Genomic DNA, 19,064 nt, shown 5'->3' on the forward strand with positions numbered 1-19,064 from the left:
ATTCTTAGACCACTCCATACATTGTATCTTTATAGTTGTCTTTTTTGTGTTTGAAAGGGGATAAAAGTTGTATCATTATCTATGTTTTTAAATTATTTTATAAGTTCAAGCTGTTAGATAGTGATAGTTTTGTGTCGAAGGAATTCAAACTCAGGATCTCTGCTCTAATACCATATTAATTTATTAATTATTCTAAAAGCTTAAGTTATTAGAGAACGATGGTTTTAAATTTGATAGAATTTGACCTCACGAATTACTTTGAAAACTTAAGGTGTTAGAGAATAGTATTTTTTATATTTTATAGTCTAATAAACTTACTTCTTAAGAGGGATAGGAGCCGAACAATTTCATATCTTGAAATTATACCTCTTGTTACCCTATGCTGCGATGCAACCGTTAAATTTTTCATCAAAAATTAACAAGAAAAATGCTAAAATCATTGTGGAATGTTAGCACCCAATGACTAAACAATTGGGATCATTTTTAGAACACTATTTATACATATTCTAACCTTTGCGTATCTATAATATTACTATATAAATTGGAAGAAATAGAAGAGGAGATCTATTCTTCTCCATCAATTGATGGTGGTGCCACAGAGTAATGGTATATGATGTTGCATTGTCAGTGAAAGCTATATTCATGTTTTCTTGTCTTAAGGAAATGCAACATATATAGTTGTCAAGGGCCAATGTACTAATTCTCTCCTACCTACCCTTTTATTTAATTTAGATGTTTGTTTGTCACTCTCTAATGATAAAAAAAAGATACAAGGAAAGATGAGCTCACCTGATTAGGCTACTAATTTCCTTGCCCTTCACATCTTATCTTTAATCTTTAATTATTAATCATTTATTTCATCGTAGTCGCTAAGTGCTACGCTATGCTGCAAGAAGTTTAACACTTATATTCTTCTGAAAGTTTTGAGAGCAATAAATTTTTTTTTCACAATCTTCATGAAAGAAAGCAAAGTAATTTTTTTTAATGTTTATTTTATCATTTGACCTTATATTTTACTTTTAGTGCTTTAAAAGTATTACGGGTTATTATTATTATTATTATTTTGAAAAAAATACCACAGGTTAAATTTACTCTAATAAGAATTAATGGAATAAATAGAGAGTATTTTATTACTTTTGAAACTTAGAAAGTTAAAATACCTTAATACACCTCATTTGACTTGGAAATCTAGTTCTCTATTTATTTTTACCTTAACCTAAGAAAACTCATTCAAGGGTGTTACAATTATTTTGCATCTATATGGTAATTGATGGTTAAGAAAACTAATGTTAGGATACTTTTGAGGCATTTTAGGCAAAATATAATAGTTGAAATATCCATATGATAGTGTAAATAAAAGCAAATTAAAGGCATGGTATTTTTTAGTACCAAATATTTTCTATATATATATATATATATATATAAGAGACATATTTCTCAAATAGTTTTTTTCTTCTAATTTAATTTAAAAATAAACATATACTTTGTAAAAAGGATAAAAAAAAAGGTCTGAAAATGGAGTCCATGATTAGGAGCCATTACTCTTAAGGCTCATATTGCCATGGCACTCATAGTCAACGTGATTCCAATCAATTATTTCAGTTGACTAATGTTAACAATGCTTAATGATGACCATTCTCCTCATCTGGGCAAATGTTGAACAAATCAAAATAATTTACTCAGGCTAATAAATCTCAAACAAATCAAAGTGATTCTCATATATCTTTTGCTATGATCCATATGCAAAAGCAAAGAATCTGCAATCTCTTCTCCAACCATTCTTAAAGTAATAAATTGACAGCATCTGTAGTCAGAATCAAATGAAGGAAAAAAAAAATTTATATTTCTCGATATCGCCACATATTTCCAGAGAGTCTTCTGTAATTTTGGCAAACAATTCCGTCGCTGTAAAATCAACAGGCTTTCTTCTCTATAAGAACATTAAAAAAGAAAATCCAATATACCATCCCCACCAGCAAATAATCTGTGGATAGATGCAGATTATGTTAGACTTAAGTTATTAGGAAATTGCATCTCTTTCGCAAGGAATATGAAAAAAGAGCTTCAGTAGTCATAAATCAGAGCAACCAATCTGATAAGTAACAGCAAATAACCTATCCTCTTTACAGATGTAAAATAAACTTTGACAAAGTGCACATTAATCAGAGAAGCCCTTCTCCTACCAGGATGTTATAATATGAAGAAGTACAATAGTTATCACTCATGCTAAGCCAATCTACCATACATGTGTGTAGTCTAGACTCTAGACAAGCATTCTGGTTTTTACTTAATGGTGTCTGTAGAATGATTGTCTTGAAGGGTTGTTGATTCCTTATCAGTTGGCTTTGTTTCCACAATCCTGGACATTTACATAAAGGAGTGCTGTCAAAAGCGCAAAAATAAGCAACCTGGGTCCCAGTGCTCAAGATATTTGTGTTAGGACACAGTGAGGCAAGACATAGGCATGCCTCTGAGACCAATATTCCCAATTTCTAGTGGATGACCTGCTACGCTAATTAAAGTATGAGCTGCAAAAAGATTTCTTAATTTCCTAGTTAGAGTATAAGCTATTGAGAAAAGAAGTGTATTTGGCAGTACGTGTATCATGACATGTATCATCTCTACTTCGGGTTCTGTATGCCTGTAAAATTAGTTTCTTTTTGTTAAAACTTTGCATTACACAAAAGTAGATAGTCTCTCGTTATTGCCGCAGAGGTTACAAGATTAATTGCTTCAAAGTGAGGGATGAAAATAATCTTGGAATTGAACAAGACAATAAAACCTCCATATATAATTCTTTAAGGTTCCATTTTCACAGTTCTCTTGCAAAAAAACTTCTTTGTTGGCTCTCAACCTAATGCAACCCTCCTTCTTTATCAGGGCTTGGGACCATCTTTTGAAAGATAAATAGCAAGCATGCACTTGGGAGTTATATGGTTTCAATTTTGTACAAACTATTGCTATAATCCATAGTGCTGTATTAAAAGTTTAAACACTTAACTCTAGATAATGTACCAAATGAATAAAATAACTGGATTACATCATAATAATCCAAGTGAATGCATGTTACCTGCTTCATTAAGAAAACAAACCTTTATAGTTTATTGATGCTGAAGCTCAACTCTAGTCCCCCGATGTTGGCAATAACAAAAAGTACTAGATATGCTCCAATAAGTGATGCAACTTTGGGGCTCTCCGCCGAAACAATGGTTCAAGACGGAAAGATGAAACACCAGTGATCCACCTTTTAGCATCATACATTTCATTCCAAGCATCAATTATCTCATCAATTTTGAAGCCCAGGCCTACAAAAGAAAGAAAATGTCATAGTGTTTTAACTAATTCTGAAAATAGAAGTTATTTTTAATTTTAAAGTTTAACATTACAATTATTCTAGAATTTCACTATTTTGATTTCAGTTCAATAGTGTCAAAACAACATATCAATATTGCTGCAAGCATAGTTCACCAGAATTGGTGTAAAAGTGAACCATTATATAGAAGTACATTCTAGCAGTGCATATAGTACGTTCTATACAAACAGTAATAATTGGTTGGAGAAAAGTTTTTGGTATCAAAACCAAGTAAGAAAGAGCAGTAGTATTCTGTCGAAGTGTTCATTCATGCAAACACAAACATGAATATCACAAAAATTGTAATAGTATTGGACTGTCCATAATATTATTATAGTTGCTCATAATCAGGAATCATCATTAGGTTTCAAAGCTCAGACACACTTGATCTGGAACAATCATAGCACAGCCAAATTATCAACAAGTACCTACTATTACTATATTCATAAGCCCAAGTGGCCTACTTCCTACGTTCAGTCAGTTCATCTATTCATCTGTATGTTCTCTTTCCAGAAGAACCATAAGGCACTGTAGCTATTAAAATAAATTATATTACCTTCTTGGGTAGTTTCATTAGCACAATGGTTTTTTATCATCACACCAATGTCAGTTGGAGAAGCCCCTGCAAGCCTAAATTTTTCGACAGCTGCCATTAGACATTCCTCCCAAATAGGAAGGCCTAATTTGAATTCTACAACTGAGCGCTCATAAAGCATAGTTCCCCACAAAATGTTTATTTGAGACCGCAGAGTAGAAATCTGTTCAGCTGCTTCATCTGTGGATACATCCTTCAGATATCCTTCCAAGCCCATTTTATGCACGAGGGTGTTTCCCTTATTAGGTTTGGACAGTTCCTTTAAACGCTGCACTTCCTTCTCCTCCCACATCTCAATTCCCCTTTCCATATAGTCTTCAGCATTATTAAATAGTTCCAAGATGTCTGATGTAGGCCAGGTCTTCAAATCTACTTTACATCCAATGGCATAATACCAAGAAAGCTTTGCCTGCTCAAACTGTTGCTGGGCAAGTGCAAGAAGGCCTTCATAGAAGTCTGGTTTGATCTTCAAAGCTTCCTCATATCTATTTGCAGCCTTCACATATTCTGTCTGCGCCCATTCATATGAAGATTTGACTTGTGCAAGTATGGATTCCCTGGAAGAATCTTCTGACAAGAATAACCTCTTCCTTGCTCGAGACATATGGACATTGCCAGAATTAAACAAGGACAATGCTGCCATCTCCTGAAATTTTCGCTCAGCAAGTTCAAATATTTCCTGTGCTTCTTCACTTGTGAGTGTGTCTTCTATTGCCTCAGAGTACAACTTCATGCCAATCTCGTGAAGATCTATACATCCATCAGAACTAAAACCAACGTGGTTCTTAAATAGCTGAGCAAACTGCAAAACCCAGTCATCAATAATACTTGAAGATCTTTGCTCATCATCATGCTTGGATCCATTCTCAGAAATGCCATTATGACTTTTATCTAGCCCTTGAACTGAAGCACCATTTTGTACCTCCTCAAAAATTGGTTCATGCTCAGGATCAACTTCTATAATGTACAACCTAACTGATCCTTGTGGATCTGCTGATTCCTCAGCCCACCTTAGTTCTTCAGCTCTAGTGATTGTCACCAAGTCACCCTCTTTGTCTCTGTATTTGACAAGCACTGCCTTTAATCTTGGGAACTTTTTAAGAACTGCCTCTTTCAACTGCAACATGTTACACTTAGCTGGTATCTCTGCCCATCTTATGTCCTCCCCAAAGACTAGCTTTACAACCTTCTTAGGTTCTTCCTTAATCTCGCAATGCTTCTCCTCCTCAACAACCACCTTATCCTCAGATTTCTGGGTCTTCTTCTTCTTAGGCTTCTCTTTCGCAACAACAATTTCTGGGGGTGACACCACTTCCTTATCATCCAAGGTAATACCCTTCTTCTCCATTGCCTTTTTGACTCTCTCAGAAATCTCTACCGCGGTGAGATTGTTCGGCTCCAAATTTAGAACTTCATCGACATCCTTATATGCCAAATCCAATCTGTTCAAGGCTTCAAAACACCTCGCTCGCTTCAATAGAGCTTTACTGTACTTGGGAGAGACCTCAAGGGCCAAATTGCATTCATTTATCGCTCTATGGTACTCTTCGGGTCTCATCTGCATATAACAAGCCGCGATATTGCTATGGAGGTACGCGACATCGATGTGGCTCTTAGGTAAGAGCTTGATGGCTTTGTCATACTTGAGCAGTGCTCCCTCATACTCCCTCCTTTGGAAGAGCTTGTTACCATCCTCTTTCAATGCGTTAGCCATATCAATGAAGATAGTCATGTCATTATCGAGAACTTTCGGGCTGTGGTCACTGGCTCTGCTATTTTTTGAGTTAGTCTTGCTCAATTTACCTCCTGATGACTTTTTTTTCCTGGCTTCAGGCTTACCCATCTCTGAGATCAAGATACAAATATTCCAAATCTAGCTATAAAGAAAACCCCAAATCCGTAATAAAACTCCCTCCTTTTCCACGCTGACCAACCGGAACAAACTGAGAGATTCTTCCGCAAGTAGAATTGAATCAAATAAAGAGATGGGTTTTTCTTTAAACTCCTCGTAGGAAATAATAAAACCTTAATCTTTCAACCAAATCCAAATATTTCCCTCAGAAATCGACCAATTGATTCAGGAATCGTTCAGATAAGGGGGAAAGGAAACTTATCTCGATGTGGGTTCTCTTCAAATCGCTATCTCGAGCCTCCCCAGCATCAGAAATCCCAATAGGCAAAGCTCCAAATTGCACTCGAAATCGGAGGGAATGGAAGAAAGCTTGTTCCTTTAATCAAGCAATGGGAACAGCGCGCAATCCCATCGCTTCCATTCGGCTTAATATTTTGTTTTTGTCGGATGACAACGGAAAGGTGCAAGAATCTAAACAGAATGTTAACGGGATCGAGTGGACGGAGACATGAAGACAGCGAAGCCGCGGCCGTCCAAATTCGTGCGCTGGTTTAGTAGAATTATTAGAGTATTATTTGGTCGTGGAAATGAAAAAATTTACCAATATTACTACCCGAAATGGAATTAGAAAGTGAGTTTTGGACCAAACTAATCCTCTTTTAAAACTTGTAATATTAGGGGTGTAATCCAGCCGAGCGGAGCCGAGAAAGTTATCAATATTTACTCCTAACAACCCAAGATGGAATTAGAAAGTGAGTTTTTGACCAAACTAGCCCTCTTTAAAAACTTATACCTAAGGGGTGTAATAAGGGGTGTAATAGAACCAAACTTGAGCGAGCTTGGCCTAGCTTGGCTTAGCTCGAGCTCGATTCGAGCTGAAAAAGTAGAGCTAAGCTTGGCTCATCTCCTACTTGATGAGGCTCAAGCTCAACTTGATAGCTCGACGGGAGAATTTGGGGGCTGGACATCAATGAGGCAATGAAAGAGGGAGAGGGCATCGGTGTCGTCACCATCTTCATTTCGACCTCGTCGGAAGAAGCCCTCGCTAGTGATGGAGAGAGCTTGCCAAAGAGCAAAGTCAATGGAGGAGTCTTCGCAGGTCTCTCATCAGCAAGAGCAAAGCTTTCACACCACCAACATCAACACTATCAGAAGCTGAGGAGTTTCCATCCTCGACTACATAGGTCATGCCCGCTTGGTTCCATCGAGGCTATGCAAAGGCTCCTACTGAAACCATAACCCTAGCCACGGTACTACCCCAAGCTTAGGGATAGAGGGAGAGAGAAGATGCTGACTTCGATGAGAACACATTCTTCTAGGGGTACAAAATAAGAATTGAGAGAGAGAGAGAGAGAGAGAGCATTTGATATTATATATATATATATGCTATAGTATCGAGCCTAATTGAGTTGAGCTCAAACGAGCCAGCTCCATCTTAGCTCATCTAGAGCTCGAGCCAAAATCTAAACAAGCCGAGCTTATAAGCATGAGCTTCACAAGCCCACAAACTTTTTTGATAACCCTACTTATATATCTAAATAGACCATACCTGAAATTTAATATCAAAATGGGTCTAGCCATACTTAAAATGCTAATAAGTTTAACCTTTTACCTAGCCAAAATTAAAACGTTGATAATCATTAAAAAATGCTGAAGAGTCGAGCATTTTATTAAAAAAAACTAAACAAAATGTAGAGCTACGTTTTTTTTTTCTCTTTTTTTGTAGTTTTAAGTACAGTTGGCTGTTGGGAATAATTATGTGATTCCAACTTTTCTATATCTTCACAATAGCATATTCATTGACTAAAATAAATAACAAGTATAAAGTTATAACAATACAAACTATTTTTTCTTTATATTTTTATCTATATATTTTTTTTTTAAGGTTCAATTAAATTTTGATTAAAATATTACACTAGTTTTTCTTTCACTTTCATAACGACATATTATATGTCCAAAGTAGAATATTGGTTAAAAAGTTATGATATAAGAAAATAAATAGCTTTTTTATAATTAAAAAATGAATAGTTCAGCATCTTAATAATGTATTGAACAATTTAGTATTTTTAACAATTAAATACTTAATTATTTAATATTTTATGTGTATCCTCTATTTCTCAAAAGTGTTAAACTTTTAGCATTTTTTAAATAAAATATTAATTATATCAGTGCATTATATAAAAATTAATGTTTTACTTTTAGCTAGGTAAAATGCTTAATAATTTAGCATTTTAACTAGAGCTATAGTTAAATAGATTCTTTTTGATATTATGTGTTAGGTGTAATCTATTTTAGTATATAAGTTTTAAAAGAGGTCAGCTTGGTCAAAAACCCTTAGAAAGCTTATAAGTTTCCCTTTCTTGGAGAGTGGCAGGATTGATCACCATGAAGTCTTTTTTATGGACCAGACTGCTCTTTGGCACTACTCTCACGTAAAGAGGATGAGAAATAAATCACACTCTGACTACTTTATTGTAGTAAAACGCCCATAAGTTTAATGTTTTAATTTCAAATGAGTTAAACTTCTTGTCTTCTAACTAAAAAGCTAATTTTATTAATATTTTTATTGAAAGAAAAATGCTTAACTGTTTGAACCTTCATCAAAGGGAATGATGATTTTATGTTTTCCACGTAAAATACTAGATAATTAAGTATTTTATTGTTAAAAGATATATTAAACTACTTAGTTTGAAAGGTCATCAATTTACAATTAGTAGTTCATTGTGAACATATAATATGTTATTACGAAGATCAAAGATAAAATAATATAAAACTTTTACTTTTAGCTTATTTTAGTCTTAAATGAGAAAGATATAAATAAAAATATAAAAAAAGTTTAGAACATTAATACGAGAAAGATTTATGGTTGGAATAGCATAGTCATCATTCTCCACAATAAGGTGTGTTTAGAATCGCAAAAATATAACAATAGTTTCTCTAAATTTTAATTTAATTTAATTTTTTTTTTGCAGAGAAAATATTCAATATTCTAAAAAAATAAGATACTAAACTGTTCATCATTTTCTTTGTTGCAGCAAACTGATTTAAATATGCTTATATAGAACGCCAAATCAATGGGAATGGGAGACATTATTCTCCATCCTAATCTTATTTTGCTAAGCTTTTCAACATGGGATGCTGAATTATTCAGGGTTTTCTAAATTATTATTAATTTTTTTGACATTTTTATCTAAATGTGAAATATTGATAAGATCAGTGTTTTATTACTAACTACAGTAAAACAGACCCCTTTTTTTATATTAAGTTTAAACTGCGGTCTATTTCGATAAATAAATATTTGGGAGATGGCTAGTTTGATAAAAATAAAACTCTCTAAATATTTATTCCAAAATGGGTCAGTTTTGAAAGTGTCAGCATTTTATGAGTTGTAAACTATTAAAAAGATTCAGCGCTTTATGTTTGACTTAAAACGCTGAATTCATAGGCATTATATTTTGATTAAAAACATATAGAAAGAAAAAATAAATATATTATTCTTTGATTATATTTATTTACTTATTAAATAGGCTGAGAGTAAGTCTCTCCTGTTCAGTGTGATAACAATAATTGTTCTCAAGAGAATTTATAATGATAATAACAATAAAGCCCAAAGAGAACTTTGATCTCATTTACATCTGAACAAACTTCAAACTAAGGACAAAAATGTTTGACATTCAATACCTAATAAGACTTCTTAGATCATCTTTAGCCCATAGAGTCTGGCCAAAATAATATTTCGAGTTTCGCAATTCATATTAGCTAAAAATATACACAAAATAAAACATCTGCGTGGTCTGATAACTAATAACTTACTCAAGCCCACCTACACAAATGAATCTTAAAGGAAGATGAGAGCTGGTATTCTCACTAGTGTTGGCATGTCCGAGGCCAAACTCCAAGTCCAGAGGGAATTCTTGGTCTTGTTATGAGTGCATTCTGATGCATTTACATGCCCCTGAGATTTTGAACATCTATACTGATTGCCGCCGTTATAATAAAGTTATTTGTTTCCATTCTACAAAGCCCTGTCACTGGCCATCTGAATCATCCCCAGTTCTAGTGCAGAGAGTGATGGCTGTTCTGGATGTTCCACATCCTCATTGTACCCATTTATCAGTAAGTCAGAACAGTTCTTGCGAATACCATGATCATAAGGGTTTCTGAATCTGCCACCTGGCCCTCTGAGATAGCTGTACCGCATGCCGTTCGCCATCTCGTTTGTTGTTATGTTCTGTGAAATCTGCAGAAGATAAAGTAGATAGACAAGGAATTACTAGATCAAATCTAGCAAGTATTCAAAACTTGGCAGCTTAGTAAGCAGGTAAGTCATGAGAAAGTTAGGAATGCATGAACATGGAAAATGAAATGGTAGGAGGATTGCAGTAAATAACTAATAAATATTCAAGGTAATGCCATAAAGGAGTGTGTGGACTAATATAAACCAGCAATGTCACTCAGCACAAAAATGTCACATACACAAGAACACTACAGAAAAGTCAAGAGGTAATTAATTCAAAGGTGATCTTCCAGACTGATTTGAGCAATAGGATAGAACTTCAAAATCAAAGAGTTATAACAGGACCAGAATTTGAAGTTAGAAGTGAAAGAAACATGTTTCTTGACATTGTGTACTGAAAATAATAACTATGGCCAACTTTTCTCCTATTAAGAAGTCCATTCTCATTAACTAGAACCTAGTATGGACTATAGAGAAGAACAATAAGGGTAAATTGTATGTTACCTCCTATGGTTTAGCTCAATTTCACAAAAATTTTATATACTTTTAACTTAAGTACGTAATCTTTTATGATCTTCGCTAAAGTACAATCATTATCTTTTTTATCATATTTGACTAAATTAGAAGTCAAATTTGAAGATTTTTATTAGAGACAAAATTGCAGATGACCTAATAAGCTTTCCAATACATCTAAAATAATATTGATCGAATTTTAGATGACAAAGATACGACAAAAATATACATCTATTTAATATAATTGTCATTTAAAATCTGATTAGTATTGCTTTAGATACATTAAAAACTTATCAAATTTCCTACAACTGTCTTTAATGAAGATTTTCGAATTCAACCTATAGTTTGGTCAAATTTGATAAAAAAGATAACACTTGCATTTTAATCAAAATCACATTAAGGTTAAGTATTTAAGTTGAAAGTATATAGAGATTTTATAAAATTGAGCTAAACTATAGGGAATAAAATGCAATTTCCCTCTAAAAAAGAAAGAGGGATAAATCAATAGCAACTCTAAATGAAGCCGAGCTTAAGAATTTCATTCATATAAATCCTCACTATGCACATTAATGAGAAAAGAATTATAAAAAGGCACGGACAAGTAACAATTTTTCTCACACCAAGGTACAAGAATCCAGTTCAATGCCATGCTAGGCTACGGTCATGCAGCAATGGATGAATAATTCATTGGTCATTCCCACAAATCAATTGTTGACTAACTAAATAGTTCGTGTACCTATTTTTCATACCTGTGTTGCTTGTACAATAGTTAGAGCCACAACACCAAAGAAAAGGAAGAAGTCTGTTATCAAAAATGATAGTGCCCCGGGATGGTGAGTAGCAGAATAGTTTAACCATGCAACAAATCTTTTTGGAGCAGCTGGATCTCTCACAGTTCCTACAACATGAAATAAGTATGAAGTACTAAATACTATGAAGCAGTGGTAACTTGAAAAGAAATAAGCTCAGAGAATACATACTTATAATGGTTACTGCACCAGTAATAACCATGGCAGAAACTTCCAGAAGGAGAAACATAAAGAAATCCCGCTTATTTTTCTGCACTTACAAGCCATGTCTCTGCTAATAAAATGGAGGATAAAGAAATACACTACAGTAATACTCTAGTACACTATTGACTTTAAAGATCAAGCTAGACAGATAAAATAAGATGAAAAGAGAATAACGTGTACCTTGCCAATGCAGTTAGATACCCAAGGACAGTGATGGTCAAACTGTTCGACGCAGCGATCACATGTGGAACAATGCTTTGCTCGCAAAGGCCTAATGATCTAAGAAATATAAATGCATGTAGAATCAGAAAGTTTTAACTTTTAAGAACTTGAATGTAAATTGAAGAAATATAAAAGCCTTGTGGCAAAGTTATACCTTGCATGATGCACATAGCTGGGACCAATTCCCAGCCAGTAGAGCTGGATTGCCTAAATCCACCTTTAACAAAGGTTCCTAAAAACATAAATATTCGATGTTTTAAAAGACTATGAGCTTTCAAGTGAGTAATATTTGAGGTTTGAAATATCTGCTAACAACCCTTGAAACTCTAGATAAATTATAACTTGCTTCCTTTTCTATTTACTGCTACCGTTCAAGTTTTACAAGATACTATATTGAGAAGTAAGCTTAACAGAAAAAGGACAAAGGGAAACCTAATTCTGTTTGACAACTAAGAAGCAAAAGGTGTACATAAACAAATGAATCTAACCTTTTTAGTCTATGAACAAAGCAAGAAATCAAGATACTAATCTTAAGAAGATTAACTAGCAATGCTTTTCAACTCACGTCATCTCTTATATTTCGTGAATTCCGTGGGTTCATTTTTACATAACCAGGATCTTTCCTGCAGCAAAAGCACAATGAGCATATATAACTAAAAGTCAATTGAAATCAAAGTGTCATATAAACATCATGAAGATAGAACACTTAGTTTCATGGTTCAAAAATATAGACATAAACAAAAATAGTGACAAGAATTCAATATATTTTAGTTTGAGATTTGAATTGTCATACAAGAATAGTTGCCTTGATAATTGACTTGATAAATGATAGATGGACCAAGAGTAGAAGAATGAATGAAATATATTAATCCATGAAAATTAAGTTTGAAAATCTCTAAATTGCATGCATACCAATTTATCTTTGTGATTGTGATATGAGACACATATTGAAAACCAACAACATAAACATGAATGTCTACATAATCCTAATTTTAGAGTTTATGAATGGGTTACTTTTGGAGAATATCGTGGTCAACCTGTGTTCATTTCATTTTACTTTGTTCAGTAGTTTAAATTGGACGGTTCTCTATTTGCAAGTCCCAATAACTTAGAGAGTAAATTCTAGAATGACGGATTCAGACTAATGGTTATGTGAAAGAATCTGGTTTTCACTGAGTGTAATTTCCTTAAGAGACTCTGCATTTGGACGAATCCTCGGTTCCCTAACTTTCCTTCACCATGGCTTGTTTGCCATCTATTCCTCTGAATTCTCAAAGCAGCTCCCAATCTTATTTTGTTGAAAGACATTTGGCAATGCAAGGAAGAAAAGATTCTTTGGTCATAACAGCAGGCTACTTGAGGCATCCCTATGCACACCCAAGACACCCAAGACAACAACTTAACCCTAGGAAAGGCCACTGGTAAATAGAGACATGATCCACATAAGTCACCTTACGAGTTGACCTACATGCTCAGACTTGTCCTTGCTCGTTAGTCAGAAGCAACAGAAAGGCATGGTGTTTTCAGGACCTGCAGGTCCATGTAATAGTGCTTCATGTGACCTAGAGATAGGAATAAAAAAAGAGAAAAGTTTTATGTGTCATGAGTGTAAAGTGAGATTGGAAGAATTCCCAACAAGCACGAAGTGGTAACACAAATCCAAAGAAGATTCTCAAATAGGAGGATGAGCAGGAACTCGAGGGAGTACAAAGAGTCTAGGAGTAGTCTCATAAAAATAGAAGTATCCACACAATAACCTAGTTCTAACTTCTAAACTTTAAGTTTGCTTGTGGGGCTTCTTCAATTTGAGGGTAAAGAAATTATAGATGATTACGGACCAAAACTATGTATGGTGGAACAATATCTTGAGAGTAATATAATTCCAATCAGAATAAAGATTAAAGACCAAGAACTGATGGAATGCTACCTTTATCTACAACAATGGAAAGATGGAAAATCAATTGCATTCATGGTACAAATTGGCAGCTACAACAATGGAAATATAGGAAAATCAATTGCATTCATGGTACAAATTGGCAGCCCAGAAAGCCTGGTTGTTTTATATGAATTAATTTTTTATACACACATGCCAACTATATATGTGCATGCATTGGGGTGTATGTGTGTGTCATCAACATGAAGAGATTACTTGTAACTAATTTTGAGTGTAGGTATGTTTTGCCTATGTTTATACATATTTTGGCCATCCTTCATCTGTCTGGGAAAGCTGACAGATGTAACAAGGTTAGCATGAGCAACAAACGATGTATTTACACCTTTCAACCATACTAGTTATATGTAAAAGCCACACCAATGAACAACCAAATGGCATGCCTGCTAGAAATGTTTTACCTGCTACACCTATAAAACATGACGAGTCCAGAAGTAGCAAGAAAAACACCTAGCCATGCAAACAGTCCAGATAAAGATAACTTCCAAATATTAAATCCTGCGTAGGAAGAAAAGGGAACTCCACATAAATTATCAGAATATTTATATAATAAATTGTGATATGCTAATTAAGAGCACCTGGGATGACCGAATACATATATGTGGCAAGCAAAGCAATTATAGTGCACCAAAGGAGAGGTGCATGTCCTAACTTTGATAGCTTTCCAAACTGGCTGCTCCCTCCATAGAGTCTATCAAATATTCTTATAGCATTCCCCTGTCATTGTAAGTCATATTAAGATTATAATAGGTAATATAAGCTTTCATAGAATTTCTTTTTCATGACACTGAAAAAACAAGAGTGTTTCCTTGAAATTGTTTTAGGAGAAATGCAGTATTTTCCATGGTTCAAAGGATCAGCCAATCCCGATCTAGATCCTTTGGTATTTTAGGTATTATGAATATTTCAATCAACAATGGTCGTGTCAATGGCACGTGCAGTGTCGTGCCGCCTTTGACACGGCATGTGCCAGTCGGCACACTTCGTCACGCCCTGCGTGCCACTGGCATGCATTTATAATATTTTTAATAAATTTTTAAGATATTTAAAGATATTTTTAGGTCTTTGGCATGTCAATATTTGATTTTTTTTGTTTAAATATATATATTGAAACATATATTACAGTGTTTTATTTTTAAATTATTTTTGTAAATAACCTATTTTATTAAAGCTAAAACAACAGTTAAATATAAATATCATTCAACACATAATATGATTGAATACATTCATTAAAACTAATATTAATAATTAAACACTTCATAATATAATTGAACACATAATATTAATTGATAATAGTTCAATAATTAATAGCATGACGAGGAGGATCAAATATTTCATTTACTGGCATAAGAATAACACGAGAATATTGCACTAAATACTGTTGATAATCTTCAAAACTCATCTATTGATAGTATTATTTGTTATAATGTCTTATATAGTCTTTATACAAATAAAAATTTTATAATTTTCCTATAATATGATATGAATATTAAATATACATAGAAACTAAAGTTAATATGATGAAAAAATAAAATTTAAAAAGGGCTTCACATGCCGTGTTGGACAACTCAGCACAAGGGTGTGCTACTGGCTCACTCTGTACCAAGTGTCATGCCACTATTGGCACGACCATTCTTAATTTCAATTGTAGTGATATGTACATGTATGGAAGTATGCATATTAATATCAAGTTTTGACTTTTGAAGTGTAAACACATAAATAAAGGACTTTAGAATGGCATGCACACAAAAAGAGAATCCAAAAAAGAATCTTCACCCTAAAAACTTCTGGGAAATAGGAAGCATGCAAAATGACTGCAGAAATATCAGAACCAATTGTCTTAATATTTTACTTAAAATGATTGAAGAATATACACAATATCAGCTAGATGAAAAGAAAACTAGAAAGCACCAAAAATGTCATAAATAATCAAATACTAGCAACTCCAGATTCAGAGTACCTACAAGAAAAATGGCAACTTGCTGATGATTACTATCAGAAGCAAGCTGGGCTGGGGTTAAACCAGTATTATCTTGCACCATCAAATCCTCCTTTTTTCCAGCTTGAACTAACATAGTGCATGCTTCTAGATTCCCTTTTATAGCAGCCCAATGAAGAGGAGTGTATCCTAATGACAAAGTTATCATCTATAGAAACACAGACATAGAATAATATATGCATCTAATTGCTAAGATTCTTCAATAACAGAAGAGGAAAAATTAAGGGATAAATAAACATGGTACATACCCTCCTTATCTTGTCGCCCACTATAAGCATCCAGAAATAAAAGAAGACGTATGCAGTCAATGAATCCCTTATAAGCAGCCCTACAAGCTCCAATATGTTGCAATAATTTAAGAGGGAAAGAAAAGAATTATTGGCCAGCATTGTTGGTGAAGAAGAAATGTACACAGTGATATTTAATGCACATATGCTTGTCCAAACAGAGATGTACGGCACTATAAATAAAACAACTGGAAAGGAGTTGTCAACATATATTAGACCTTTGGTAAAATGAAACTGGCTGGCACTTGTACATAACAAATGTGAAAACAGAGCATAAAGGTTCTGTACCAATGCAAAGGACTTCTTCCATCACTATCTGGGACATCAGGATCAGCATTCCATTTGGTGACAATATGGTATAGAAATGCAGTCTGCCCATACTGGGCTGCAACATGAGTGTTCTGCATTTAAATTAGAACAGATAAGGATTCCCAGGAGGATGCAGCTCTAGTCCGTGAAATAAGCAAGATGAACTAAAAAGGCCATAAGAAACACATGAGCTGCTACAAATCTAATGTAAGTATGTAACGACATTAACTTACTTCATAAGATGTAAAAGGTGATTATTTATTGAGAAAAAAAAGATTAAGATGTAGCTCCAAAGGTCAATCAACATGCTCGGAAATGATTTAACTCAGAAGACCGAACATCAATCAAATAACATCTGAAAGGAAAGGCAAGCAATATTTTCTATCATCTCAATGGGAAGAATAGAAACAATAACATTATCTTTGGTTAAATTTACAGTAATGCAAGTGACCAACTTAAGGACATAGACAGCCCACCTAAGCTATTACTACCCAAAAAGTCAGGAAGCAACCATGCTTATTACTAGGTTGTACACAACTATACAGAGTTAAAATTGTTTCATTCATTACAACTTAGGAAATTATATCTGTCATCCTGCGCTGTGGAAATTCTTATCTTCCAATATATCCAGGAAAAATGTAGAGAAAGCATACTCTCAATAGTGCCCCAGCCCTACCAGTAATCTTCATAATAATTCAATCATGCAAAACCAGTTCAATTACCAACAGAAGCAGAAGAGTCAAAAATCAACTCCACAAGATAGTTAAAAGCGCAATCCTGAACCCAAACCTGATAACCATATATATCTGCCGCATCAACCTGAGCGCCTTCTTTCAGCAGGTGATCAGCAGTCTGGATGTGGCCATGCACTGTACTCCAATGAAGTGCCGTCTGCCCTGTGTTATCTGCTGCATTTACATCTCCTCCATTCTGCCCATTCATCATAATCATTTATCACAATAATAGTAGTACTATATTATGCCAATTAGGTTTCTTGCTTGTGTATCCTTCTAAAACTACTTAATTTGGTAATTTCGTGTATAAACCTCAAAACCTGTTGTGTCTTGCATTGATATTCCTCTAAATACCTTTATTACCTAATACAAAAAAATTCGGAATATTCCAAAATAAAAAAGAAAAATTATCTTTACTCTTTCCCGGATACATATCTATCGACTAAGAGTGTTTCGGTCATTTAACAGTTAAATGGCTCGAATTTAACTTATATTTGTCAAAGAAGTTACTCGGGGGTACCCATGCAAATATGAAATTTAGAGAAGTATAGACAAATATATTGTATTTTATAGGGTATATACTCCAAAGAACTTAGAATTAAAAATCCAGCTTAGGACTCGAAATTCAGCAAGAACAGCACTATAATTATCACAGCAGTGACCATAATTTCGTCAACAACCAAATAGATACATCAAAGATACAATATTTGAATTATGATAGAGTAATCCACCAAAACATCTAAATCCATCTAAAATGCTGAAAATTACCTCAATTATGTACTGGAGTGCAGCGGTACGGTTGTTAAGAGCAGCCCATTGGAGAGCGTAGTATCCGATCCCGTCGGGATCAGCCAGTGAGCAACCCTCGACATCCACCAATCTCTTCAGCTTCTCCACATCGCCGTACGCCGCAGCCGTGTACACGTCGTTCTTTAGGAATTCCTCGCCTCCTCCCACCTCCGTCGTCTCCTCCACTACCTCCATCTGCGAGGACATCTCCGGCGTTAAGATTTACGGTATTGGGGGCCGGAAGGTGGATGAGAGGTACCGAAGAAGAGGGAGGAAGAACCGAAGAAGGCCTCCGAGAGGTGTAGAGGCTACGCTTCGCTCGTGCTGGAGATTTATTGGGTTATGCGATACAACCAGGATCGGAGGGAATCGTTACTCGATTTATTGAAAGTATAAATACAAGATTTATTTAGGCTTGCCCCTAAATAGTAACTAACTCTGTTGTATCCCGTAATCAAGGAAGGAGGTTATGGATTCAATTTCTAATTTTAAATAATATTATAGAAAATTATTAGATAATTTAATAGTTTAATTCGATTAATGATTCGGTAGCACATATAGTTTGAATCCTAAACTAGCCCCTAAATTATTAAAATTTTCAACCTACAAACTCCAAAGTATAAATACAAGGTTTAATGGGTCTTTGCGGTAAAAAAAGAATTAGTTCAAAATTATCGATATAAAAATAATAAGTTTAAAAAGGCTTTAATTTAATCTTAAATATAATGAATTGGTATTTACAATAATAAATAGTTAAGATAAGAGGAAAATTCAACAGGGGTCCTTTTCATTTCTTCATTTTAAAATTCCCAATGATGTCAATTTTGTCACTCAGATTGTCACCGATTGCAATCAACGTTTTAAGTGATTCTATTTCCACGGTAGAGATTACTCCATAAGGCTTAAAAGCATATAAAAGAAAACATATATATTATGAGGTTTTTCATATTTAGTTATTTATTTTTTGAGAAAATCCTAAGTTACAAAACAATAAATCCAATTATCTATACTTTTAACATTGATGGATCTATCATTGAGCCGGTGGACCCAGGTGGTGTCAAGTTTTCTTCTCAAAACTTCTACAAGTACTCCCGTTATGGCAGTTAGCCGTTTGATCCTCTCGTCTTTTCTCTGTGTTCATTTATTTGTAGAATAAAGCTAATTTAAAAAGTATATATTTTAATTTTTAACTCTATTAATATAATGAATAA

General features: G+C 34.1%; 2 protein-coding genes across 7 annotated transcripts; both read right to left on the reverse strand.

Annotated features, from left to right (window-relative positions):
• Positions 1-1,632: 1,632 nt before the first annotated feature.
• LOC140772735 (protein PHOX1-like) lies at positions 1,633-6,341 on the reverse strand. 2 transcript variants are annotated; one of them, XM_073114946.1, is made up of 3 exons: positions 3,909-6,341; positions 3,071-3,305; positions 1,633-1,984 (listed from the first exon to the last, which is right to left on the reverse strand). In XM_073114946.1, exons 1-2 carry the CDS (start codon positions 5,788-5,790, stop codon positions 3,157-3,159), a joined length of 2,031 nt encoding a protein of 676 aa, XP_072971047.1. In that variant the 5' UTR covers positions 5,791-6,341; the 3' UTR covers positions 1,633-1,984; positions 3,071-3,156. The 2 variants fall into 2 exon arrangements, with proteins under 2 accessions (XP_072971047.1, XP_072971046.1); XM_073114945.1 differs by having other exon boundaries at positions 1,634-1,984; positions 3,093-3,305.
• A 3,040-nt stretch (positions 6,342-9,381) lies between these two features.
• Positions 9,382-18,232, reverse strand: LOC140772403 (protein S-acyltransferase 24-like). Of its 5 annotated transcripts, none has more exons than XM_073114460.1 (14): positions 18,134-18,232; positions 17,833-18,048; positions 17,120-17,260; positions 16,310-16,422; positions 15,983-16,062; positions 15,700-15,863; positions 14,314-14,452; positions 14,137-14,233; positions 12,350-12,407; positions 11,939-12,016; positions 11,743-11,841; positions 11,530-11,608; positions 11,299-11,447; positions 9,382-10,039 (listed from the first exon to the last, which is right to left on the reverse strand). In XM_073114460.1, exons 2-14 carry the CDS (start codon positions 18,046-18,048, stop codon positions 9,815-9,817), a joined length of 1,638 nt encoding a protein of 545 aa, XP_072970561.1. In that variant the 5' UTR covers positions 18,134-18,232; the 3' UTR covers positions 9,382-9,814. The 5 variants fall into 5 exon arrangements, with proteins under 5 accessions (XP_072970561.1, XP_072970562.1, XP_072970563.1 ...); XM_073114461.1 differs by having other exon boundaries at positions 18,113-18,232; XM_073114462.1 differs by having other exon boundaries at positions 15,700-15,830; positions 17,833-18,226.
• Positions 18,233-19,064: the final 832 nt, after the last annotated feature.

The sequence above is a fragment of the Typha angustifolia genome, chromosome 12 (assembly GCF_048772165.1).
Source record: "Typha angustifolia cultivar Huaian chromosome 12, ASM4877216v1, whole genome shotgun sequence".
NCBI lineage: Eukaryota > Viridiplantae > Streptophyta > Magnoliopsida > Poales > Typhaceae > Typha > Typha angustifolia.

Coding starts and splice junctions, on each gene's coding strand:
- LOC140772403 (XM_073114459.1), bottom strand. CDS start 18,060: ATGTCCTCGCAGATGGAGGTAGTGGAGGAGACGACGGAGGTGGGAGGA. Junction 17,261..17,832: donor CACTCCAGTACATAATTGAG/GTAATTTTCAGC, acceptor ATGAATGGGCAG/AATGGAGGAGATGTAAATGC. Junction 16,423..17,119: donor CAGATATATATGGTTATCAG/GTTTGGGTTCAG, acceptor ATTTAAATGCAG/AACACTCATGTTGCAGCCCA.
- LOC140772735 (XM_073114946.1), bottom strand. CDS start 5,790: ATGGGTAAGCCTGAAGCCAGGAAAAAAAAGTCATCAGGAGGTAAATTG. Junction 3,306..3,908: donor TAATGAAACTACCCAAGAAG/GTAATATAATTT, acceptor TTTCTTTTGTAG/GCCTGGGCTTCAAAATTGAT.